General features: G+C 39.9%; 1 protein-coding gene across 11 annotated transcripts in view; it reads right to left on the reverse strand.

The window, feature by feature from the left end:
* Positions 1-2,432: 2,432 nt before the first annotated feature.
* Positions 2,433-26,820, reverse strand: part of LOC135211180 (uncharacterized) — a 72,385-nt gene continuing 47,997 nt past the window's right edge. For 9 of the 11 annotated variants that reach the window (XM_064244386.1, XM_064244390.1, XM_064244388.1 and 6 more), the window contains 5 exons: positions 20,095-20,306; positions 19,006-19,060; positions 16,636-16,980; positions 16,367-16,432; positions 2,433-2,717 (listed from right to left, as the gene is read on the reverse strand). In XM_064244386.1, coding sequence (XP_064100456.1) covers positions 2,566-2,717; positions 16,367-16,432; positions 16,636-16,980; positions 19,006-19,060; positions 20,095-20,306 — 830 coding nt within the window. In that variant the 3' untranslated portion in view covers positions 2,433-2,565. Of the gene's footprint in view, positions 2,718-14,745; positions 14,808-16,366; positions 16,433-16,635; positions 16,981-19,005; positions 19,061-20,094; positions 20,307-26,820 lie in introns of all 11 variants that reach the window. The other 2 variants (XM_064244393.1, XM_064244392.1) reach the window with 2 other exon arrangements.

Below are 26,820 nucleotides of genomic sequence, written 5' to 3' on the forward strand. Positions count from 1 at the left end.
CGATTCTCTTCCAAGAATTTCTTCGCTGTCGGGCCGAAACACAGATTTACCCACTTTGTGGACAAAAGTCTTGTTACCCAGGCTTTTGCATTAGCCCTCCACATCACTGGAAGCTTCTCCTTTAGCACTTTGTGGGCCTTGAGGGCTCGAGGAGTCTCCAAATGATGCACAAGTAGAAGCTTCACCTTGCAATCCCCACTGGCGAGTGTAAGCCTGTCTTTCATAGGCTTATGCCCGGGCAGCTTCTTCTCTTCCTCCGTGATGTACGTCTGACGAGGCATTTTTTTTCCAAAAAAGGCCAGTCTCATCACAGTTGAAGACTTGCTGAGAACTGTAGCCTTCATTGATCGTCATCTCGTGAACGTCTTAATAAAGGCTTCGGCCGCTTTCATGTCCGAGCCGGCAGCCTCCCCATGCCGCAACACCGAATGGATGCCAGTCCGTTTCCAGAATTTTTCAAACCGCCCACAAGAACCCTTGAAGTCTGGGGTTGGCGTCGATGTCCCTTCTCCTCCGTCGCCTTCGGCCTGGGCAATCAAATCGCCGAAAATAGCGCTGGCCTTGTGGGAGATTGCCATTTCGGTTATTGTATTGCCAGCGATTTCTTTGTCTTTTATCCATACAAGAAGCAGCCTCTCCATCTCATCGTGCACGTGGCTCCTCTTGTTGGACAAAATATTCACGCCCTTGGAAGGTGTAGCTGCTTTGATGGCTTCCCTCTGCTTAAGTATGGTGCCTATCGTCGACGGATTTCGGCCGTATTCGTTAGCGATCACACTCAACCGCATGCCAGCCTCATACTTCTTGATAATCTCCATCTTTGTCTCCATAGAAAGCATCCTCTTCTTTCCGTAAACTTCAGCAACTTTCTTGGGACCCATGACTATACGTACGTAATTAAGTTATGTACTAAAGTTCTCACACAGCACGATAAAGTACAAAGCGAAATCACTAACATGAATTTACGTTAACAAACAAAATTGTATATGAATGAACGAATTCGGCGGGCTTATGATAACTATGCTGCTACCGAGTGGCCGAAGAACGCCTTTACGTAAAGCACGATGGGAGAGATGCTGACCAATAGGAGAGCAGGATCTTACGGCGGTGACTAGCATCAGGAACCAATGGGAGAGCAGGAGGATGGTGGCAAGTCTACTCAGTTGGCGGCATGCGAATTTTAAAATTGTTCTCAGCGGTCTGAGCAAATCTCGGACTTTACAGTAACACCCTTTCATAACCTGAATTATTTTTGTATGTAGAGGCAAAAAAATCTTTGGGCTAACTTACAAAAACTTCCTAACAAAAACAAAATGAAAATACCATTTTTGTCTACACTATTCTTGATTCCATAGAACCAAAAACCTGAACAAGTAAATTTAGTTCCACGACAGTGACAGAGCTATCATGTTTCAGCAAAACAGGAACTGCTGAACCCACACCAAAAGGTGTAGCTTTGATTGTAGCCCACCATTAATGTTCCCAAGTTGTATCAGACAGTGTTACAGCTGAACTGTATTAATTTTCAGCTGAGGCATAAACTCTCAGGGACATAGTTCTTTATTTTATAATTATGTATAGTAATGATTCCCTGTCAAAACAGACATATTCCTTTTTCAATTACAAATTTCCTATTCCTCCTTGTAAACAAGTCTACAACCATTACTGATCCAGGTTTGATCTTTAATACAACATTTCAATAAAAAAAAAAAAAACGGGAATCACATTGTTTATCAATAAGACAGACTTTTTGCTCTTATAAAGATGGACCAAACAACAAGTGGAATGGGTGAGGGGGGGGGGGGGGGGGGGGAATCTGAACTAGAGGGTGAAATTTTTCTGGTTATATACAAGGCTGGAAGAGTAAAGGTATCAAAGTGAGAGTAATGAGTAAAATACAGTGTACGTAATTCTGCTGGATCAAAGGGCACTGCAGAGGACCTTTGGCACCACATGATGTGCCATGCAAGGTACACTATTGGCAGCATCACAACATGATACTTTTATTTTTTTGAATCAATCAACATGTATATGTAAATATGCATCTGAAACACATACGCACAAACAAGTACTATAACCTTCATACTTCTTTAAGAATCAAGGGTTTTATTTGGAGTTGATAAAACTTTATTCATTCAGAAAATTCCACTCACTCTGGCTTCTCAGTTTCTTCTCCACTAAACTGTTTCTTTGTTGGTCTACTATTCAGTCACTGAGCCTTTTATGCTACACCTATTCCTTCTTCACTTTTACATAACAACAAGGCCAATTAAGTACTGAAAGGACTCTGGAGATGATGGTAACCCTTCTATTTCCTTATGGAGCTTTAATTTAAAAACAGCGGTCAATTAAAGACTGATCTTCTAATTGATTATGACTATTAGAAAGGCCACTGAAACTAGACACAAACACAAGGCCACTGAAACTAGGCACAAGTTACACGATGTGTATATTATATTAATTTGCCCAATATAAAAACAGCCGAATGGAAAAATATATTTTCAATAAAGATAAAATATGAAACTTACAATGTTCCAATTAAAAAGCATGGCCATGTTGCTGATGTTATCCATTGAACATATTATGCTCACTATACAGAACATTCATAGTATGAGTTTTATATTCACTGTCTGAGATTTCCAACCAAGTTTCACCAGGCAGATCATACACACAAGCAGCTCCTTGGTTGCTGATGGCATATACCAAGTCCTCTGAAGCTGTAAAACCATGAAAAAAGAAGGACCATTAGTTACAGTATGCAATCATTAACGGTATTTGTAAATTTGTAAAAGCATATTTGGTAAGCTATTAACAATTATCAAGCCCCACTAAATTCTGACAAAATTTCTTAAAATTTCATGTAATGCAAGAAAAATTTGCTCTTCTTAAAGGGTGAAGGCATAATCAAAACAGTGCAAAAAGATTTCATCATAAAAATATGTACATGTACTGTATTGTCTCCTACCCTAGTGAGGACATTAAAAATGAAATATCAAATTCATAAATTACAAATCATAGAGGTACACATGAAAACTATCTTGAAGGATGAATATATTCCTAAAAGAGCTGCTGACATTACAAGAACTTTGTCTGAAATCCTTTCCTTAACCTGAATATGGAAAAACCTTTAAAAAAATAGATATGCAATCATCAAATAGCTTACGAAGGTGATTTGCCTGCATTGTCAGAATAAGTTATACTATGTCTACAATTAATAAAACTGTGCTACCACTCTAAGGGCAATAGTACCTTCAATTTTCTTAAAAGAAAGAGCAGGGATTAACATGAAATATTCTTACGGTAATAGTGAAAAAACCATTGGCCTTCGGGTATACATTAAATACAGATTCATCACCAATTTAATTTATTAAGTGATATGAATCATTTATTACACAATAACTGAAATTTCTGATGGAAATAATTTCTGAAATGCATTTTACCTCCTACAATATTTTACAAATAGGATTAACCTACAGTATTAAACATGAATTTGATTCTCAGTGTTATGGGTAGGGCATAGGATAGAACTACAGTGAAATTCTCCGTCCAGTTCTCCACAAAGATCCAGTGATAATAATTTTTTGGGAAGCTGAATAGGGGCATTTGAATTTCATAGACATTGAAGTCTCACCAGTACTTGTTCCTATCAGGTAAACAGTGAGGGTTTGACATCCATATGATGCATTGGACTGCCACTGGGCACAGCTTGGTGTCTGGTGGTTGACAGTGGTCCTCTTCTAATATGAATAGTGTTGATCTAAAGATGTCTATGTCCACCAGGAACCTCAGCCTGGAGGGGCAATCAGTGATGTGGAATCTGATGAAGCATGCATTTATTGGGGTCATGGCAGACAACATATCTTCTTTGGGTAGCAGCCCTACTCATATTTTTTCCATCTGCATTCAGGGGCACAGTTCTTGGCTGCTTTATCAAAACTGGGATGGTATATGCCGATGACAAGTGAGTCGGGGGTAGTACGTCTCCACAGTACTGGCCTGAATTTTGTTCTCTTGGTCCTAGTTATGGGCATCTCTGGTTTCATAGATGGTATGGGTAGTGTGTTACAAAGTCTTAGAGATCTACAGCAACTCATTGGCCTTTGGGAGGTCTGCCATAATTGTGTCCTCAGCATGGGTACAGTAGCAACGATGTTAGTTGCAAGGCGACAGAACCACATCTCCCTCACCAAGTTGAGATTGGGTTTTCAATTTGAGTCAAGTTCTGATAATTTCCCTGTGGTCTCATCAACATTCTCCAGTGGAGTGATCAGTATGTCAAGGGCTTATTGGGCATGGGCAGGTTAGGGTAGGGAATACTCAGCTATCAGAAACTGGGTAGGTCCTCATATGTGGCATCCAACCTAAATACTATGTGGGCAAAGAGGCACCATAATTTACCAGTTATTGAAGGTTCTGAGGGCAAGAAGGTAACTGTACTATGAGAGACATGACATAAAATGCAGTTGTACATAAAAGATTGGAGACTGAGGGGGAAATGTCAGTTGAGAAATGGGATATATCCCCTTCCCTCCTTGTCCTCTTCTACTCCTTCCTCTCATAAGAAGAAGTCTCAAAACCATTCTCAATAATTCTCATAGAATTTCTTCCCTCTCTCAAAGTTGGCAGTGGCATTTGCTCACCTCTGGATGGAATGTGTACTACAGAAAGAGTTGACAACATATTTTCAGTGTGCTCATGTCATGTATGTCTCTCTTTGTCATCTCTACATAAGAGAAATCTTGAATAAATGTAACTTGGATCAGTTTGCGACAAGTTGAAGTAAAAATAAAATTTGTCTGTGTAAATTGAGAAAGGCTGTGCCATTCATAAGACAATTATATGACTAAGGCCAGACACTAACATTTAATCTTGTTGTACAATGCGATTTGAGTGGAAGAAGGCTCCAAAAAATTTACCACTAACTTACATTTAAGTTAGAGGCAGAGCCCTTAGGGCTTGGCTGAGGCAATCCCAGTTGACAAACTTAAGATTCTTGGATTCGGGCCACTTTTTCAATAACATCTTTAACCAAAGAATATTATTATGCTGTATCATTGTTCAGAAGATACCTTTAAGAATGTCAGTTTCATCTACAGGAGACAATTTATGTGACATATTCAACTGATTAAAAAAATAATCCTATTAAATTTACACGGTATTAAACCAAGTCACTGCCTTTGCTGAGCTGTAATAAAAGCAGCTGGTAGCAATATGTCTTTACTCTTGTGTCTAATAGCATATTATTGTCTTCATTATTTTTCCTAGTTCCCAGATTGTGAGGCTGTCCGAGTGGCAGAATATAATATGATATTTTTATTATAAAATACGGTTTCACATATACTTACCAAACAATTACATACCTGTAAGCTTTCTTACCTGGCAGTCGAAAATTTAAATTTCCTGGCGCCGACGGCGCTGTTATCGTTCATGTAGGTGATACAGGTCCCGCCCACTTTGGGAATACCCGGTACTGCTGAGCTAACTACCGTCAATTTGTTGAGCCGCAACATCCATCTGTGGGGAGGAGGGAGGGCTCTGATTATGTAATTGTTTGGTAAGTATATGTGAAACCTTATTTTATAATAAAAATATCATTTTCACATAAGTGACTTGCCAAACAATTACATATCTAAATCCACATTACCCGGATGGCGGGTATATGGACAGCTTATGAAAAGACAGCAATAATGTGCTCACATTATAAATAATGTTTGCCATGCCTTACCTAGTGAGAGAGCAGCTGCAGGTGAATATTGCCTCTGGTTGGCGCTCTCATCATTTGTAGGAGACGTGGCAGTAGTGGCCAGGGTCGTCCCTACCAATGGTGGGATTGTATAACCATGGAGGTTCATCGATGGTTAACAAAATAAAAAAATTTGCCCTTGCCCTGGGCTAAGACCAGATAAACCACAGAAGTATCACCTACACTAAAAACCGTTACCATACCCTAACCATAACAGTGAACCCCAGGCTTCCCAACAACTCGACAACCTTAAAAACCAAGGTGAGGAGATAGTAGAGGGAAAACAGGTCCCCCTATGCTTCCTTTCCCAACACCATGCCCGCCACCGACAACGGTCCTAATCTGGAACAATTTTCAAAAACGGTCTCTACATTTTTCAGATAATATGACACAAACACCGATTTCGACCTCCAAAACGTAAATTGTTGAATGGAGGATATTGACATGTTATGTCTAAAAACCAATGAAGTTGCAACTGCACGAATCTCATGCGCTTTTACCTTCAGTACCTGACGAGTCTGATCTTGTACTTGAGTGTGAGCTTCTGAAATCAGACTCCTCAAGAAGAATGAAATAACATTCTTGGAAAGAGGAAATGAGGGATCTCTCACCAAACACCAGAAACGATCTGAGTTTCCTCTCAACTTTTCTGTCCTACGCATGTAGTGCTTAATTGCTCTGACAGGACATAAAGACCACTCCTCATCTTCCGATCCTACTATGTCTGTCAAGTTCCTGATAACAAAAGATAGAGGCCAGGGGTTCGAAGGGTCCTCGTTCTTTGCAAGGAACTCCTTCCTTTATATAAGAGCACACTGCTTTATTTAGTGGTGATACCTACTTGTTTCCTCATCGCTTGCACTTCGCTTATCCTGCCTGCTGTGGCTAAAGCGACAAGAAAAAGCATCTTCTTCGTAAGATTCCTTAAGGAAGACGCATTAAGTGGCTCAAACTGGGGACTGGCGAGCCAGTTCAGCACCACATCCAAGTTCCAGTCGACCAAGCCTGACTTAGCTGATTTAAAAGACTGAACGACTTGACCAGGTCACTGATGTTCAGGTCTTTCGAGACGTCGAGGCCTCTGTGTTTAAAAACTGACGACAGCATTGATCTATAACCTTTAATCGTGGATGTCGAAAGCTTTCTATAACCTTTAATCGTGGATGTTGAAAGCTTTCTAGAGTCCTTCAGGTATAAAAGGAAATCTGCAATTTCAGCTATAGGTTTTTAGAAGAAGAGATGTGATTTTGTCTACATCATCACCTAAAGATTGTCCACTTCGATTGGTAGAGCTTTGCAGAAGAGCTTCTACTACATCTCGCAATAGCTTCTGTCACTCTTTGCAAAAAACCTTTTGCTCTGACAAGTTCCTGACAGTCTGAATCCTGTCAGTGTGGCGGGATCACAAGCTTACAAACTGCTGGGCAAATCCCCCCCCACATTAACCTAATCACTCCAGCTGCCAAACTCACACTCAGCCACACTTTTCTCTTTACACTACAGAATTCATGCAAGACAATTGACTTATACCATCATAGAAAAAAAAAAAAACAACAACACACATACTCACCCACTCCAGATACTCCTGGCTATGCTGTGCTGTCCGCTGGTCAAGGTTGCTGAGACACCAACAACAACAACCAAGAACCACAACCCACAACCCAACAACACAACAGCCAAGGATCACAACCCAACAACTCAATAACACAACAACCAAGGACCACAACAACAACCAAGGAACACAACAAACAACCAAGGAACACAATCACCACCTCACATACAACTCAACAAAAACTAATAGCACAAAAAATCTAACAATACAGGCACAACAACTCTTAAGCAACAATATCAAACTAAACAAAACAAACAACAAATCAATAACACAACTCAACTGACTTTCAATCCCTTCAAGCCTGCTGCCGACACTACTATCACCAGCTCTCACCAAAAACTGACTAAAGACTAATTCAAAACACAGAACTCTAAACTCCAACAGCACCAGCAGACAACCCAGAACCCACCAACAGCCAATTCAGTTGTTAACCATCCAACCACCAATTACACTCTCTCTCTCTCTCACACACACACACACAGACATTGTCAAATGGAACTCCATAACTCCTCCATATTTCCTCTCCCATTACATTTGACAACGTCACCTTACACTCACAACACCCACACTAAATAACCTTCCGTAACACCCACGGATGCTTGGACGCAGGCCCCCTGGATCTTGTTTGAGGGCCCTCATACACACTCTCAGTTACACCGCCATCAACTACTCCCAGACCACTTCCAGTCAGACTACCATTACCACCTCCCTCACTACCATCCTCCCAAATCCCATTCACTCTCTCATCTACCTCTTCTAACTCTTGTCCGAATACGTATCTCTCGTAACTCTGCCACCAAATCACTTACCTCATTTACACTCCTGCCAAACTCCCGAAGAGGCTCATTCATACTGCCAACTACATCCTTACCACCTGATTCCCTTCCTGGTGAAACTTCACTAAACCCTGACAATTCAAACCCACACACGCTATATGTATTATTCCTCCCCTCAAGTCATCCGTATTACATGCCTTATCCACCATTTTTACCCTAACACTAACCCCTCTATCATGCAGTTCACATTTGTTATTTTCATTCCCTTTCCTTACCTTCTTCCGCTTTCTTCCATACTCAACCAACACCAACTGCCGATCTTCCAGACCCATTTGCTCACTGACACTCGGCTCACATTTATTCACCTTCAACCACTCACTCATCGCATTCTCCCGAACATACTGTCGCATAATACAGGACCCACCCAACTGAATCCCCTTTTCACTTAGTTTCCTGAATTTCCAGTCTGACTCATCCTCTTACGCCTCCACACAATTGCCACATGACCTTCCATTCCACAGTCATCACATTTCGCACACTGTTTTTTACACACCCTAGCATAATGCCCGTTTTCCCCGCAGTTGCCGCAAACTATGTTCATATGGGTACCCTTACATCCACTAGCTATGTGCCCTGCCTGTCCACAACTATAATATTTAATATCCCTATCTTTCTTACACTCGCTCATTAAATGCCCCGTTTGCTCACACCTGAAGCATGCTCCTAACGCCCACTAACATTCATTCTTCCTATGCCCTGGCTTACCACATCTATAACACTGCTGCTCTCGCTCACAACTGACCCTACTCTTCCAACACTTGCACTCCTATCTCTTTTAGGGCTAACTACACTCACGTTACTTGCCCTAATGCTCCTATCTACCACTCGCTCTACCATTTGCCTCAGCCCTTCCAAAACTGCTTCCCTATAGCTTTTAAACTCTGGTACAACCTCAGCTACTTTAGTCCTAACACTGACACTCCTACTCTCTTTCATACACCTATCTAACTCGTAATCTTCTACTATTTCCAAAATGTCGTTCCACGTCAATCTTTCATTTGTCCATCGCATTTTCTCCTTACGTTTCAGATTTATAAACTCATATACACTCTCTGATCCAGTCGCCAACAACTTTTGCACTAACTCCTTACACTCATTTATCCATTCCTCCCCAAACTTTTTCCTGGCTAATGTTTCTAACCTACAGACATATACTGACAACAACTCACCAACATTCACTCATGCCTCTTCAAAATCTTGCTTTCTCCTACATCTAACACTACTGTTTCTCCTCTTTGCCCGTTCTACAATTCTGGCTTTCACACTCATACGGCACATTCCCTACACTCATCATTAACCCCATACATACTCAACAAAAATCCAGTCAAAAAGCTACCTAACTCTCTTGCCCAGAATCTCTTGTTATCCCCATACTTTGCCTCACAATACTTCTCATATTCCTTTAAAAAGTCCCCTATGTCCCTACTACCATATTCCTCGTATTGTGCACATCGGGGTACCTCTCTCATATACACAGCCTTTCGTACTTCCTGCTCACTTTCACTCTCACTTTTGTTACTTCCATTCTGACCTCCTCTTTCCCTCTTCCGAATACAGTGAGTCAACTTCCATACTCACGTCCATACTCCTGATTACGCTCTTCTTACCCTTCTTTCTACCAACCTGTTGCCACTCACCACTATCTAAACCACTCTCAGCCCTTTCCCCAAAGTATTCAGTCCTAGTCTCGTCCTGTCCATCACCCTTACTAACCTTCTTTCCCTTAGTCTTCTTCTTTTCCTCAGCCTCCTTCTTATTCTTGTCTTCAGGTTTATCCTTATCCTGTGTCTTCCCCTTCTTTCCCTTACCTATCACAACCAAATCACCTTCGTCACTCGTCCTCTCATCCACTTGGCCTTTCCCTTTCTTTATCACCAGCTCTCACCAAAGACTGACTAAAGACTAACTCAAAACACAGAACTCTAAACATCAACAGCACCAGCAGACAACCCAGAACCCACCAACAGCCAATTCAGTCATTAACCATCCAACCACCAATTACACCCCCCCCCCCCCTCTCTCTCTCTCTCTCTCTCTCTCACACACACACACACACACTGACGTTGTCAAATGGAACTCCATAACTCCTCTATATCAGGGTCAGCGCAGATACCGGTCAAAGTGGGGTTGTTTGAGCAGACATGGACTTTGTGGAAAGAGCCTGGGGAAGTCCACTAGAACCTCTAGTAAGTCCAGGAACCATTCTTTCCTGGGCCAAAATGGAGCAACTAGAGTCATCGTCACATTCTAGTGCAACTGAATCTTGTTTATGACTTCTCTCAACATTCCAAAAGGAATGTTGAGGCCTGTCCAATTCAGGAGCATAGCATCTGTTCTCCATGCTTACAGGTCCGGAACCAGGAAACAGAAAATCAGAAGACGATAGTTTCTTGATGAGGCAAAAAGATCTATCGATGGCTTTCCCCACAACTTCCACAGATCTTAACATACTTTCTCATTTAGTGCCCATTCCGTGGACAGGACCTGTTTCGAGCGACTTAGTTCATCTGCTAAGACGTTCATCTTTCCCTGTATGAACCTCGGGAAGAGCGAAATTCCGTGTTTGTTCGCCCAGAGGAGGAGAATTTCTGCTACTTTGTAGAGGGAAAAGGAATGAGTCCCTCCCTGTTTCCTGATGTACGAAAGTGCCGGGGTGTTGTCCAAGATGATCGCCACCTTTCTTCCCGCGACTAGAGGCGCAAAACCTTGCAGTCCCAAAAGAATCGCTTTCAACTCTTTGACATTTATGTGTAGGTCCTTCTGTTCTGTCCAAAGACCTGCTGTTCTCTTGTTCCCTATTAAAGATCCCCATCCTTTGACCAACGCATCTGAGTAAAATTCTAGGTCGGGGTTTTACTTTATGAGAGAAAATCCTTCTTGGAGTCTCTCCTGCAACAACCACCATCAAATATCTATTTTTATCTCTTTTGTCACAGGAAAGACCAGTGAGTCCAGTTGAGTCTTCCAGTTCCAGTTTGCCCTTAAGAAGAACTGGAGCGGTCTCATGTGGAGGCGACCTAAGTTTACAAAACCTTCCACTGACGCAAGGGTCCCGAGGAGGCTCATCCAATCCCATGCCGAGTACGATGGACGTACTGGGAACTCTTGGACTGTTGAGAGACATGATTCTATCCTCTTCGGGGAGAGAAAAGCCCGAAAAGCTAGACTGTCTAGAATCATCCCTAAATAAGGAATCCTCTGTGTCGGAGATAATTGTGACTTCTCGATGTTTATCTGAATTCCCAATTGTTGAGTCAGGTTCAATGTCATTTGCAAATCCTTCACGCACTGATGACTGGATTTCGACCTCAGAAGCCAGTTTTCTAAGTAAAAAGCTGCATTTATTCTTAAAAGGTGCAGCCAAATTCCTAGAGGAGCAAGAATTCGAGTAAATACTTGGGGAGCTGTAGATAGTCCGAAGCAGAGGGCTGTGAACTGGAACACCCTCCTTTTGAAGACAAACCTCAGAAACTTCTTGGATTTCTGATGCATGGGGACATGAAAGTATGTGTCCTTCATGTCGAGAGACACCATCCAGTTGTTCAGTTGAAGGGCTGACATCACCGACTGACTGGTTTTCACCCGAAACTTCGTCTTTTGAATAAAATCATTCAATGCACTCATGTTTAATATAGGCCTCCAGCCCCTTGATGCTTTGGGGACTATGAAGAGTCCGTTGTAAAAACCAGGGGAGTTCTTGTCTGTTATTTCTTCGATGAGTTCCCTGTTTCCGAGTGCTTCTACTTCTTTGGCTAACGTCAAACCTCTCCCCGCCCTTTGAGTATGCTGTCAAGCAGATGGGTACATAGGACAGCGGTGGGACTTGGGCAAATGGGATCGTATAGCCTTCTCTCAGAACCTGAACTACCCACTGTTCTGCTCCTCTCTAACTCCATTCCTCCCAAAATAAACGCCGTAGTCTCGCTCCTGCAGGTGCGAGAAGGACCTCCCGATCACTTGTCTGATGGCTTGAAGGGAGGCTTTCTGGTGGACCTGACCGGGGGGGCGTAAATTGGTTCTTGGTCTATTCTGCCACCTGGTCTTGCCACCTCGAAAGGGGTGCTTCTGCAAAGGAGAAACCTTAGCTCCTGTGACAGGGGGATCCCTAGGGGGTCTAGTTGACTGTGTCAATAAATCGTTCATCGACTTTTTCTCTAAATCTGACAATACTTGTAGAATTGTCTGCTCTGGGAATAGGTAGGATTTGCACAAAGGCGAGAACATCAAAGCCGATTTCTGGTTCGCCGTAACTCCCTTGGAAGTGAAAGAACACCACAGCTCTCTCTTCTTGAAGATTCCCATCATGAAGAGTACGGCCAGCTCCCCCAAAACAATCTCTCACCCCTTTGTCCGTGCAGGACAAAGCATTAAGCCAGTCCCACGAGAACTCTTCTTCCAGGGACTGACACTCTTCAGTCTTCCTGGCCAGAGCAGCAATGGTCCATTCAAGAAAACTAAAAACCTCTACCACCTAAAATACATTGCGTATCAGGTGATCGAAATCAGGCAAAGAGAATCTGATCTTCGCAGCCGAAAAAGACGCTCTCTTTGCCAACTGAGACAGGACCAGCTTCGGCAATCCTGTCGACGGCACTTTTCTGTCCTTTACAAACATCGACGGAGGGGACGAAGGAGACGCTAGCTCGAAACAATCCGAGTATGTTACCAGAAGGTACCTCAACAGACTGGAATAAGCGGACGAAGATTTTTACCCCTCTGCATATTTGTTCTCTGAAAGAACTGACAAAGCCCCATCTTCCTCTACTAGAGGGGTTGTCACTTTCTTCAGAAAACCCAATAATTCCTGAAGCTGTTGCTTGAGGGGGCCCAACTGAACATCATCTCCTCGCGTACAAGTCCTCTCTACTTCCTTAGTCGAAGTCGAAGTTCAAGATGAACGGCTCTTCTTTAAAGACGAACGGATAGTAAGCAAAGAGCTATGAGCCATGAGAGGCAAGCGAGTCGAAACTCCTTTCAATAGAACGTGAGGGGAGCCAATAGCGAGAAAATGCGTGTTTCTCAGCGCGCAATCTCCTTTCTCCAGACGGCGAAACGTTCTCTGATGACTGGTAAGGCTCATGAAAATCTAGAGCAGGCGCAAAACTGCACAATGGCTGGGGACTCCACTGTTCTCTCGACTTCTCCATAAGCGGAGGCGTACCATCTGCAAAAACAGCACGTCTTTTCAACGGGCATGACACTGATCTACTCCAAACTTGGCGCCTTTTATCTGGCAACGGCACATCCGAGTCAGACGACAACTGTGCATCATTCACTTCAACACCTTTCCAGTGGCGTTTAGTCGACAACCACGAGTCGACATGGTCGACTGAGTCGTTGACTACCCGTGGGGAAACCCCTCCAGTCTCTCTTCGACCTCCGGTATGTCTTCTCCCGGGTGCGGGGGAGCGGGACACTGACCTTCTTCTAGAAGAAATGGGGGGGACAGGTAGCCGCCTCCTCAGACACAGCACTGACACGTTGCACAACACTGTACTTATCACTCGCACTTTTCTCCATGAAAGAGCAGAAGGACAAACCTAAATCCATGATGTATTTAGCTAAAATATCAAACTTTTTTCCATTTTAGACTCTAATACAGCAATGGTGTTAGGATAGGAAGCTAGGGCTACCTGGACAGGAGTCATAGGTAAAGAAGTAGGAGGGCTATCAATCTGAGAGATATTCGATAAAAGAGGTGAAGAAAAAACAGACTTCTTTGTCTCTAAAGGCAAAGGAGTTGATTCAATACTAGGCTTATTACCTGCTCTACTGGCTGCCTTCCTCTTTCTATCCTCCTCCCTTTTATCTAAATGAGCTGAAAAAATCTTCCACCCTTGCTCATCTAACTCTTGACATTCGGTACATGTTAAGTCCCTACTGCAAAGCTGCCCCCTACATTTAACACACCTCATGTGCGGATCGTAACACAACTTAGGCATTCTAGTAACCTAACATATGACGAACTAGAGTCCAACATAATACGCTAATTCCTAGATGACTGGAATCTAACCAAACAGCTAATAGGCAAAAAACAACCAAGAAACTGTACATCACCAAACGAACTAAATCCAAAATGCAACGATAGTTGACTTCAAACAAAAAATCCACAGGTGTTACCCCGTGAGCGGCAGAAAATGAATTGACGGTAATTAGCTCAGCAGTACCAGGTATCCCCGAAAGTGGACAGGACCTGTATCACCTACATGAACGATAACAGCGCCGTCGGCGGCAGGAAATTTGAATTTTCGACAGCCAGGTAAGAAAGCTTACAGCTGTAATTGTTTGGTAAGTCACGTCACTTATGTGAAAACATGATTTTAAGAACAGGGCAGTTCCAAAATTGCTTTTGGTTCAGTTGACGGTAAACATGCAGTTATCATCCCTCAGAGTAATTCAGGTTCATATTACTACAATTATAAGGGTATTAAGTGCGGGTCTTATGGAAATTGTTAATGCAAAAGGAACAAACACGAGAACATTGGACAGGGGAATAATAAAGAAAAGTAAATTTGGAGAGAAACAGAACCTTGCATCTTCCCCAAGATACGTACCTTTCCCCACTTTATCAAATAAGCTATTGCCATTTGTCTTCATTGGTGATGAAGCATTTTCCCTGAAAGAAAATTTCATGATACCATTCAGTCAAAGAGAAGTCAATAACGAAAAGAACCACTTTTAATCCAGGTCTTTGCTGAGCTTGAAACAGTAGAAGTTGCAGTTGGAATACTTGCTGTGTTTAGCTGTGTTTTTTTTTTTTTCATAGGATGTCCAGAGAAACCAGGACAGCTTTCACATTAATGATGTGAGTGAATAGATGATTTTTATAAGAATCTTAATCAGACACCCAACACATGACCTACTTTTCAATATGGAAATGTAGTGGTAAAGGATCTGAAAAACAGGTCAGCTTCACCAAACCAATTTTAAACAATACAGGAACTTCTTTCAGGTTTAAAGATGTCATTTATGATCACCTTCATATCTACACTGAAAGAATGTAACTGACTGAAGTTAATGGGGTTTTTATTCTATTTTTTTTTGGGGGGGATGGCATTGGCTGACTGTCCTTGTATTACTATTAAAAAGAAGTTTATATATAGTGCACCTTCAAGTTCTTTAAGTATTTTATCAAATTATGATTAAAATTGGTTCATTTCATTATATGTTAAATTTTGCTGTTTACCATGACATATAAGTCTATTCACTGTGTGAATATTAACAATAAAATCGAACTGTCTTTGTCATCCTAATGATATTGGACATTGAAGAGCAATGAGTTTCATGTTTGCAGAGTACCAGATCTCCAGTTCCGCTGCCTGATTTTTTCCATGCCTTAACTTTTCTCATTTCCTTTCGAAATGAAGTTTGCACAATGTTAATGTTACTGGAAAGCTGGAAAGAATGTCTCTTGTATTTTCTTAAAGCTTCCCAGTTAATGGTTGATAAACAGTAATCTCTCTGTACCTGTCTGAATATATTTTTTTTTTAAGATTTACGCATCCTAAATAATTCGGTCCAAAATTCTTTACACAAGGCTGACATTTCAGACTGTACTTGAGTGAGCTTTTTTTGATATATAAAATTTTCAGTCCTTAAGGCTTTCTTAAGTATACCACTCATATGTACCTACACTTTCAGTTCTGAGCAAGACAAATTTGTGAAATACCTGTCTGGCAGTGTTGCTAGTTTGATTTCATTTGATTTAGCAGTGTTGCTGTTTGATTTTCATTTGATTTAATATAAGCTACACCGTCAAGCTAAGCACTGGGACATTTCTGGCCAGTCAGTGCTGAAGACAGTCAAAAGAGGGAGTTAGAGATAAAGATAAGATATAACTGGGAAAGAAGTTGAATAGTAAGACAGAAAAAAGGAAGCAGAAATAGAGATAAAGTAAAATGCTAAAATGTGGGTGCAACTAAGGGCCAAACGGATGCTGCAAAAAATATTTAGCAATGCCTACAGTGCCCCCTGTGAGGTGCACTGATGGCCCTTATCCCCTAAGGGGATGGTCTTGTTGGAGTGTTAATTGCTTATTCATACATCTTTGAACAATTCTATTGATCACAACAGACCTGAAAAAAATCAAACTCGCATTCAAATATTCCAAACCTTGCCCACTCCAATCCAATCGTATGACAAAATCAAACGCAAATGCCTGGCCTAATAACATACCTGTGTACACGTTAATGCATTTGCTCTTGTGGTATTCATCCAGTAATTGTTTTTCAACAACATAAACTGGAAAAGAAATATAAATCAGAATATTTTAGAGTAGTCAAAGTATAATGTTTTACACACACACACACACACACACATACACACGTATTATACGTACGCATGTACCATGTATAAAATGTGTGTGAGCACACTGAAGTTCTTCTTACACTGACATTAAATAGAATGAGCAGATCAAATACTGCAATACTGCATTATATACTTACTTATCCACCAAAAGTCTCCTTCTGGTGTTTTTGTCAAATTGAAATTGCTGTCTTTTCGGACATAAACGACTGATTTTGTTCTGTTGAAAACATCATCTTTCACTCCGGAAATGGCCCTACGATTTTGCAGACATGTAGAAAGCTCTGACAGTGTCATTACTGGTGAAGGTGATATTGGTGTCCTTTTTGCTGTCATATTGATGAATGTTGTTGTAGGACCAATCATTCCCCATTGTGTGATGTTGATTTCTTCTGTCAATACCTTGCCATCATGCACTGGATAGTATGTACCTGAGAGGTACTCAGGTCCGCTAACTATAACTGTTGAACGCCTACAGTCGGTTGCTGTTAATGAAAAGAATAATATTCAGAGTACTCAATTAGTATTTTCTTAGCAGTCCCTCAGAAATACATCTTGAGGTTTTATTCTAAAAGACAAATACAGTAGTTAAGTTGAAAAATACCAAGGAGCCAAATGGCTCAAAATCCTATGTTGCTCACCTAGAAATAAAAAGTCTTAACAATTGAAACTATATCTACAGTTATTCAAGGGTGCTGTACATTGGCTAGCGACACATGCTTCAATGAACAGTAGAAAATTCATACCAAATGCCTCATACTTCTCATCTACAACAAATAAGGAAACGATAACAAAAACTTAAGAGTGGAGGTAAACTTGACAAGGATCCCTCAAAATGAAATACTTAATGAATTAATGATCTGAGCCAGGTAACTGACAGAACTCACAGGAACATCATTAACAAGAGCCTTGATACCTACAGATTACCCTTATTTTCTTTTACTAAATGAACATTAACACAGTCGATTGTTATGACATCACATAAAGAAATGACTAAACCTCAAAGAAGGTGTTTCTAGAATTACAGCAAGAAAAGAAAAGGCTGTAACCTGTAAATTTCGCCCCTCCTAAAATGTGTAGTTTTCTGAAATCTAACAATTGACATTAACTTAGAATTGAAAAAATGAGGCATATTATGCATATTATTTGAAAAAATATTTCCCATAAATAAGTCATCACAAAGCACGGAGAACAATTCAAACTTTTTCATTATAATTACACTGTTCCTGTAATTACTGCCATCATCAAAGGAGGAAATTATTTTGTAGCTGGAAGTATTTTAGTACTCTGTTACAGAATTAAATAATACAACCTTCATTTAAGAACTACCACCATTTATGAATCCAGTTAATTTTAAAATCAGATTTGAGATCATTTACATTAGAGATATGAACAGTCACAATATTAGATTTGTAGTGTTGCTAGCTTTTTCCTGATACATTTAATTAGGATACATGACTATTGAAGCAATGCCTTCATTCATTTTGTGAGTACATTATTGTTACATGTTTCATATTTGATATCACCACCTTTTTACAGAACCTATTTAAAGTAACAGAATATAACACAACAAAAAATCTTAACGGGGCCAGCAATATCAATGTGATATATGAAGCTCTAGAAGTATCTGGGAGTAAAGATTTTGGGTAATGGTAAGCTAAGAAAGTAAGTCTTAGAGTAAATGAAGCTGCAAAGGCAACAGAATGTGAACAAAAGATCGGCAGAAAGCCAAGGTTTGAGTGCATGAAGGGACCATTAAACCAACCCTCCTCTATGTTTGAGTGAAGTGCAGATGCTGAATGCAAATATGAGGAAGTAGGTGAAAACTGTACTACAGATGAATGATCTATGTAGCAAGTGTGGTAATAGTAAGAACTAAGAGTGAGAAATGAGATACGAGGGAGTGGTAAAAGGATTAGGGTATGCGAAAGGACGTACCATCAGTTTTTTGGCAAGGTTTGGTCATGTGGAAGGAATTGAGGGGACTGGGCTAGTGTAAAGTGTATGCAGTTTGGAAGTGTTGGGAAGGCCTAGATTTAAGTAATGCAGTCACATCCAAAACATGAGAATATATACAAAGATATGAGTTGAATGGTGCAATGTATGTAGAGGGGTGAGCCATACTGTTGGTGAGCCATGTGTGTAGGTGTATACATTGGCTAGTGTTGGGAAAGGTTTCTGCACTGCGGTTGATACACAATTCAGCAGTTTATAATTAATGTGGAAGTGACTGCTTTCTATTTTTTAGGGAGCTACTCCTTGTTAGGAGAAAAGGCTACAATACACCACTTTTCTCCGAGGAGAAGGAGGGGGAGAAATGCCAGAAAGATAAACACCCTTTTCCTTTATCCCAACAGATAATGTTACCCATTTACAGCTGGATGGGCAGGTAGGAGGGCGGGAGTGATCCACTGACCTATCAACTGCCAACAAGTGCTGTACACGAGCCACAAGGCCCAATCATAGATGTATCTGTTTGTTTATTGTATTAAAATGTCAAAAGTACTCACGTGGGCAGATGATCTTGAGCTTATTTCCTTTTCTGCTAAATTTCTGAATTGTTGTCTGTGGGAAAAGAGAAAAAACTTGAATCCATGAAAAATTCTTTATGAAAGTATAACTTCCACCATTAAGATAAAATCATGGAGCAGTTATGGTATCAGCGGGGTAGAAATAACATTTAACTAACCAAAGTGGCATTATTCTTTTGAACTGTCTTTATCAGGGAACAAAATCAACCTCCTCCCATGATCTATTTCAATCCAAGAAAAAAATATTCTGATACTGATGAATTTCTGTAATCACATGCGGTCTAATTGCATAAAAAAAACGGAAGTACTTTTTTAGGACATGTTTGGAGGTTAAAGTGTGCCATGAATTCAAATTTCAGTCTCCAACTTGGTTTAAAAAATAGGTTAACAATATGGCAAATTAATAGTAGGGTAGCCTATAATCAAAATTACCCCAAGACAGGTACAAAAAAAATTAAGCACTCTCTTTAAAAGGAATTCTCAGGATGATTCATGAATTTGGTTCCCCTTCACTTGTTATATCGGCCAACTGACAATAAGGGCAGAATGTCGGGGAAAGTATGCAGTCAACTGCTGCGAAAAAATGGTGCCAAATATGAGAGATCCTAAGTCCTTATACACTTGCGTCAGCGAGAAAAGACAAGTTTGTTCAAGAGGAAAAGTATTCAGCATTTCAAGCGAATGCAAATAAACAGCACTTTTAATTAATAAATTGAAAGTTTCCTAATTTTCAATGACTAAAACACTAGACCAAACAACACTATCCAAAGAAATTTTTAAGAACCTCGATTTACATTGCTAAGCTTCAAGTCTCTCATTAGTAGCATACACTTTAAACCAAAGACATGAAATAAATTTATTGGGTAGAAATTGTTTGGCGCTTGCTTGATATCTTCGTAAATTCCTTGAGTAGGTTCCCACTTGCACTTTCTCTCACTGCATTCTGGGCCCTGGGGTCTTGTTTACTAGTCTCGAAGGGTCGTATAGTGTTTGCTTACATTTGCTGTATTAAGGTTTCTTGTTTGTAAGACTTTGTTTTATTGCATAAAGTGACAGATCAATTCTTACTGTGGAGTTGTCCCGTGAGGATCTCTCGTAAAGCATCCAATGTCTCGTGTAACAAAGGGTGTATTCGAATACAGCGTTGTTTATCTTCATAGATAACTCGCGACGAAAACAAGGGCGTCCGGACATGAGCTTAAACCATCCGGTGGCTGGAGGCTTATACTGAATGTACACTTGACCTGTATCATTACATCCGCAGATTGCTAAACACACATCTGAAAATACAGAGCAACAACTTACAACTGTGAAAATTCAATTTTGTATTTGTCATTTGACATACATCGGGTAGTGTAAAAAGTATAAGGAGGTAACCACTGTCATTATAAGTCAACGAATATGAAATATCTCAGATGTCTTTCAGTCTCATATATATGTGACTTCAAAAAAATGTGCCTATGAACTATTTACTTAAATGTATGTACATGCATACATAAAGCCTCATAGAGATACAGACTAATTTGGCTTGGCAAGAAAAAAATATAGAGCAAATAAAAACAATAACAGCTTATCTTCGATGTAAGACCATGAATGTGGGGAGCGTTTCCGTCTTCCTTCCTTTCCTGGCTTTTAAGAAAAGACTCGGGGGACGGGGGGAGTTACGAAAGAAAGCAAAGATTTTAAAGTTAAAGATCAAGTTTAGTACCCAATCAATCATTCAGCCCTGTCTCTACTTTCTCTAAAGAGGCATAGTTGTCTTTGAGCACAGAATTCATAAATTTCACAGTAATATTTAGAGTTACCTCCAAAACCTTAAAAATATACCACAATCTCTTAATAACTTGAAAGAAAAGTACATACCATTTCTAGAATCTCCAGCATAAAAAGTACAACTTCTAGAATCTCCAGCATGAAAAGTACTACTTCTAGAATCTCCAAATGAAAAGTACCACTTCTAGAATACCAACATGGTAAGTACCACCTTTAGAATCTCCAGCAAGAAAAGTACCATTTCTAGAATCTCGAGAATGAAAAGTACCAACTTTCGAATCTCCAGGATGAAAAGTAATACTTCTAGAATCTCCAGGATGAAAAGTAATACTTCTAGAATCTCCAGGATGAAAAGTAATACTTCTAGAATCTCCAGCATGAAAAGTACCACTTCTAGAATCTCCAGGATGAAAAGTACCACTTCTCGAATCTCTATCATGAAAAATGCTACCTTTAGAATCCCAAGCATTAAAGTACCACTTACAGAATTTCCAGCATGAAACATACCCTTTCTAGAATCTACAACATGAAAAGTACCACCTTTAGAATCTCCAGCATGAAAAGTACCACCTTTAGAATCTCCAGCATGAAAAGTACCACTTCTAGAAGCTCTAGCATGAAAAATACCATTGCTAGAATCTCCAGCATGAAAAGTACCACTTCTCGAATCTCCAAAAATCCATTGAAACAATTTGTACCTTTAGAATCCCAAGCATTAGTCCAACTTACAGATCCAAAAAGCATTTTTGAACATTACCCTTTCTAGAATTTTCTAACAACAACATGAAAAGTCCCACTTCTCGAATTCCATCAGAAAAATGCTACCTTTGATCCCAAGCATAAAGTACCACTACAGAATTTCCAGCATGAAACATACCCTTTCTAATCTCAACATGAAAAGCACTTCTCAAAGAATCTCCACAGAAAAGCTACAGAATCCCAAGCCATTTAAAGTACCACTACGAATTTCCAGCTGAAACTACCCTTTCTAGAATCTACATGAAAAGTACCACTTCTCGAATCTCCATCATGAAAAATGCTACCTTTAGAATCCCAAGCATTAAAGTACCACTTACAGAATTTCCAGCATGAAACATACCCTTTCTAGAATCTACAACATGAAAAGTACCACTTCTCGAATCTCCATCATGAAAAATGCTACCTTTAGAATCCCAAGCATTAAAGTACCACTTACAGAATTTCCAGCATGAAACATACCCTTTCTAGAATCTACAACATGAAAAGTACCACTTCGAGAATCTCCAGCATAAAAAAAAACACTTATAGAATCTCCAGCAAGAAACGTGCCATTTCTAGAATCTCCAGCAGGAAAAATACCATTTCTAGAATCTCCTGCATGAAAAGTACCACCTTTAGAATCTCCAGCATGAAAGGACCATTTCTAGAATGTAGAATCTCCATCATGAAAAGTACCACTTCTAGAATCTCCTGCATGAAAATATCACCTTTAGAATCTCCTGCATGAAAATATCACCTTTAGAATCTCCAGTATGAAAAATACCAATTCAAGAATCTTCAGTATGAGAGTATTATTTCTACAATCTTCTGCATGAAAGTGCCACTTCTAGAATCTCCAGCATGAAAGTACCATTTCTAGAATCTCAAGCATGAAAGTACCATTTCTAGAATCTCCAGCATGAAAGTACCATTTCTAGAATCTCCACCATGAAAAGTACCACTTCTAGAATCTCCACCATGAAATACTTTCTAGAATCTCCAGCATGAAAGTACCACTTCTAGAATCTCCAGCGATGACTATAGCTGAAAGTACATTTTAGAATCTCCAAGCCATGAAAAGTACACATTTTCTAAAGAATCCAACCATTTGAAAGTATCATTTCTAGGATCTCCAGCATGAAAAGTACCACTTCTAGAATCTCCACCATGAAAGTACTATTTCTAGAATCTCCAGCATGAAAAGTACCACTTCTAGAATCTCCGCCATGAAAGTACCATTTCTAGAATCTCCACCATGAAAGTATCATTTCTAGAATCTCCAGCATGAAAGTACCATTTCTTTTTAGAATCTCCAGCATGAAAGTACCATTTCTAGAATCTCCAGCATGAAAAGTACCAACTTCTAGAATCCTTCCACCATGAAAGTCCCATTTCTAGAATCTCCAGCATAGAAAGTACCATGTTTCTAGAAATCCCCCAGCATGAATAAAAGTAATCCACTTCTAGACTCACCATAAATACCATTTCTAGAATCTCCACATAAAGTACCATTCTAGAATCCAGCATGAAATACCATTTCTAGAATCTCCACCATGAAAGTATTTCATCTACTGATAATCTCCAACATGAGTACATTCTAGAATCTCCGCCAGCATGAGTACAATCTAAAGATTTTCTCTACTAAAGTACCATTTCTAGAATTCCAACATGAGTACACCTTTCTAGAATCTCAGAGTACAATCTCGATCTCCACCATGGACGTGTACCATTCTAGAATCTCCACCAGAAAGTACCATCTCCACCACTTCTAGAATCTCCACCATGAAAGTCCCATTTCTAGAATCTCCAGCATGAAAGTACCATTTATAGAATCTCCAGCAGGAAAGTACCATTTCTAGAATCTCCAGCATGAAAAGTACCACTTCTAGAATCTCCACCATGAAAGTACCATTTCTAGAATCTCCAGCATGAAAGTACCATTTCCAGAATCTCCAGCATGAAAAGTGCCACTTCTAGAATCTCCACCATGAAAGCACCATTTCTTGAATTTCCACCATGAAAAGTACCACTTCTAGAATCTCCAGCATGAAAGTACCATTTCTAGAATCTCTACCATGAAAAGTACCACTTCTAGAATCTCCAGCATGAAAAGTACCATTTCTAGAATCTCCACCATGAAAAGTACCACTTCTAGAATCTCAACCATAAAAGTACCATTTCTGGAATCTCTAGCATGAATGTACTATTTCTAGAATCTCCACCATGAAAAGTACCACTTCTAGAATGTCCACCATGAAAGTACCATTTCTAGAATTTCCACCATAAAAAGTACCACTTCTAGAATCTCAACCATAAAAGTACCATTTCTAGAATCTCCAGCATAAAAAATATCATTTCTAGAATCTCCAGCATGAAAAGTACCACTTCTAGAATTTACAGCATGAAAGAGTTTCCCGTTGGACAAGTGGACTTCGCGCTCGACTACCAATCTGGTGGTCCGAGTTAGATTCTCGGCTCGGCCAACGGCGAAATCAGAGGAATTTGTTTCTGGTGATAGAAATTCATTTCTCAAAGTAATGTGGTTCGGATCCCACAATAAGCTGTAGGTCCCGTTGCTAGGTAACCAAATGGTTCCTAGCCACGTAAAAATATCTAATTCTTCGGGCCAGCCCTAGGAGAACTGTTAATCAGCTCAGTGGTCTGGTAAAACGAAGATATACTTAACTTTACAGCATGAAAAGTACCACTTCTAGATTCTCCAGCATGAAAGTACCATTTCTAGAATTTCCAGCATGAAAAGTACCACTTCTAGATTCTCCAGCATGAAAGTACCATTTCTAGTATCTCCAGCATGAAAAGTACCACTTCTAGAATTTACAGCATGCAAAGTACCATTACTAGAATCATCAGCATGAAAAGTACCACTTCTAGATTCTCCAGCATGAAAGTACCACCTTTAGAATCTCCAGCATGAAAGTACCACTTCTAAAATCTCCACCATGAAAAGTACCACTTCTAGCATCTAGAATCTCCATCATGAAAAGTACCACTTCTAGAATCTCCAACATCAAAATATAACCTTTAGAATCTCCAGTATGAAAAATACCATTTCTAGAATCTTCTGCATGAAATTACCACTTCTTGAATCTACAGCATGAAAGTACCATTTTTAGAATCTCCAGCATAAAAAGTACTTCTAGAATCTCCAGCATGAAAAGTACCACTTCTAGAATCTCCAGCATAAAAGTATCATTTTTAGAATCTCCAGCATGAAAAGTACCACTTCTAGTATCTCCAGTATGAGAAGTACCAACTATAGAATCTCCAGCATGAAAAGTACCTCTTTTAGAATCTCCAGCATGAAAAGTACCATATTAAGAATCTCCAGCATGAAAAATGCCATTTCTAGAATCTCCAGCATGAAAAGTACCACCTTTAGAATCTCCAGCATGAAAAAAGTACTTCTAAAATCTCCAGCATGAAATGTATCCCCTTTAGAATCTTCAGCAAGAAAAGTACCACCTTTAGAATCTCCAGCATGAAAAGTACCATTTCTAGAATCTCCTGCATAAAAAGTACAACTTATGCAATCGTAAAGTAACATTTCTAGAATCTCCAGCATGAAAATTATCACCTTCAGAATCTCCACCATGTAAAGTACCATTTCTAGAATCTCCAGCATGAAAAGTACCACTTCTAGAATCTCTTGCATGAAAAGCACCACCTTTAGAATCTCCAGCATGGAAAGTACCATTTCTAGAATCTCCAGAATGAAAAGTACCATTTCTAGAATCTCCAGAATGAAAAGTACCATTTCCAGAATCTCCAGGATGAAAAGTAACACTTCTAGAATCTCCAGTATGAAAAGTACCACTTGCAAATATGTAACCTTAAGGAACAGCACCACCTCCTAAATATATTACTATATAAGTGCCACTTCCAGAATAGCCACCATGGGAAGTATCACCTCCACATTATCCTGCATGAAACGTACCACGTCCAAAATAACCTGTATGAAAAGTGTCCCATTCAAAAACCCTGCATGAAAACTAGCAGAGTAGCCTGTAAGAGAAGTACCACCTCAAAAACATCCTGCATGCAAAGTACTACTTTAAGGATAAATTATAAAGAAAATACCACCTCTGGAATGGTCTGAAAAAAAGTACCATCTCAGGAGTAGCCCGAATGAAAAGCACTACCTTCAAGACTGCCTGAAATATACCACTTCCAGGATAACCTTCACGAAAATTACCACTTCTAGAATACATTGCGAAAAAAGAATAGCATCCAAAATAACCCCTGAGAGTGAATGATGAAGTGTAGTAAGCACTTGACAATAGATCACCAGAAATGGCTTCGTTTGACATAAGCGAGGATCAAAGAGAATCATTATTATCAAAAGGGCGAGAAATATGATGGCGCAGTGGTGAAAAGTTCTGCATGGGTAAAGAGATGAATCAGTGTTTTTCAACGTTTAGTCATGTGCAGGGAATGGAAGAAGATAAAATGGTCAGGAATGTATAACTCAGACTTCATCTTCAATTGAGCAGTGAAAGAATATAAAATTAACCATATATCTTTTTTTTTACCTTAGTATATGTATTGGCTCCTTAAAATACACACACAGACACACTGATTCGAATCTTGCCAAGGAAGGTGGAAGCTTCTTCATTTATTTCCCAACGGTTATGACTTACGAGACTGTAGTGACGATGTTTATCCAGATAAAAAAGTATGAGGAAGTTCGGAAATTGAGGGCATTGGGCTATTAAACATACGGTGCATCTGATAAAAAACACACACAGTGGTCAAAAGTCACTGTACGTACATTGTTTTTAAACTAGGCAGAGCTTCGATTAGCAAATTCCCCTTGGATGTAAGATATTCCCGAGGTATAGTAAAATGGACGTCAACCAATATGAGGCGTCATATTTGTGAATATATGTGCATGTATAAACTATATACATATACATTTAATTCATTAACCATTTTTCCTAAAGTGGGGTGGCTTCAAAGAAGAAACGCACAATCACTGCCACATTCATAGTTCAACTGCTCGGACACAGACATATTTCCAGTAAGCTTGAAATATTATAGAATATATATATAAATATCTATATATATATGTGTGTGTGTGTGTGTTTGCCTGTAATGACATACACCCACAACTAGCAGATTCGTACATCTATACTCAAGGCTCATCAACAGTACATTAAATCCCTTTACACACGCTGCTTCATTTCACTCTATCTAGCACACATGCTTGCACTTCTTGGATACTAGGGCCCTTCCTTTCTAATACCTCTTTCATCCTATCCTTCC

This window comes from Macrobrachium nipponense, chromosome 4 (assembly GCF_015104395.2).
Source record: "Macrobrachium nipponense isolate FS-2020 chromosome 4, ASM1510439v2, whole genome shotgun sequence".
NCBI lineage: Eukaryota > Metazoa > Arthropoda > Malacostraca > Decapoda > Palaemonidae > Macrobrachium > Macrobrachium nipponense.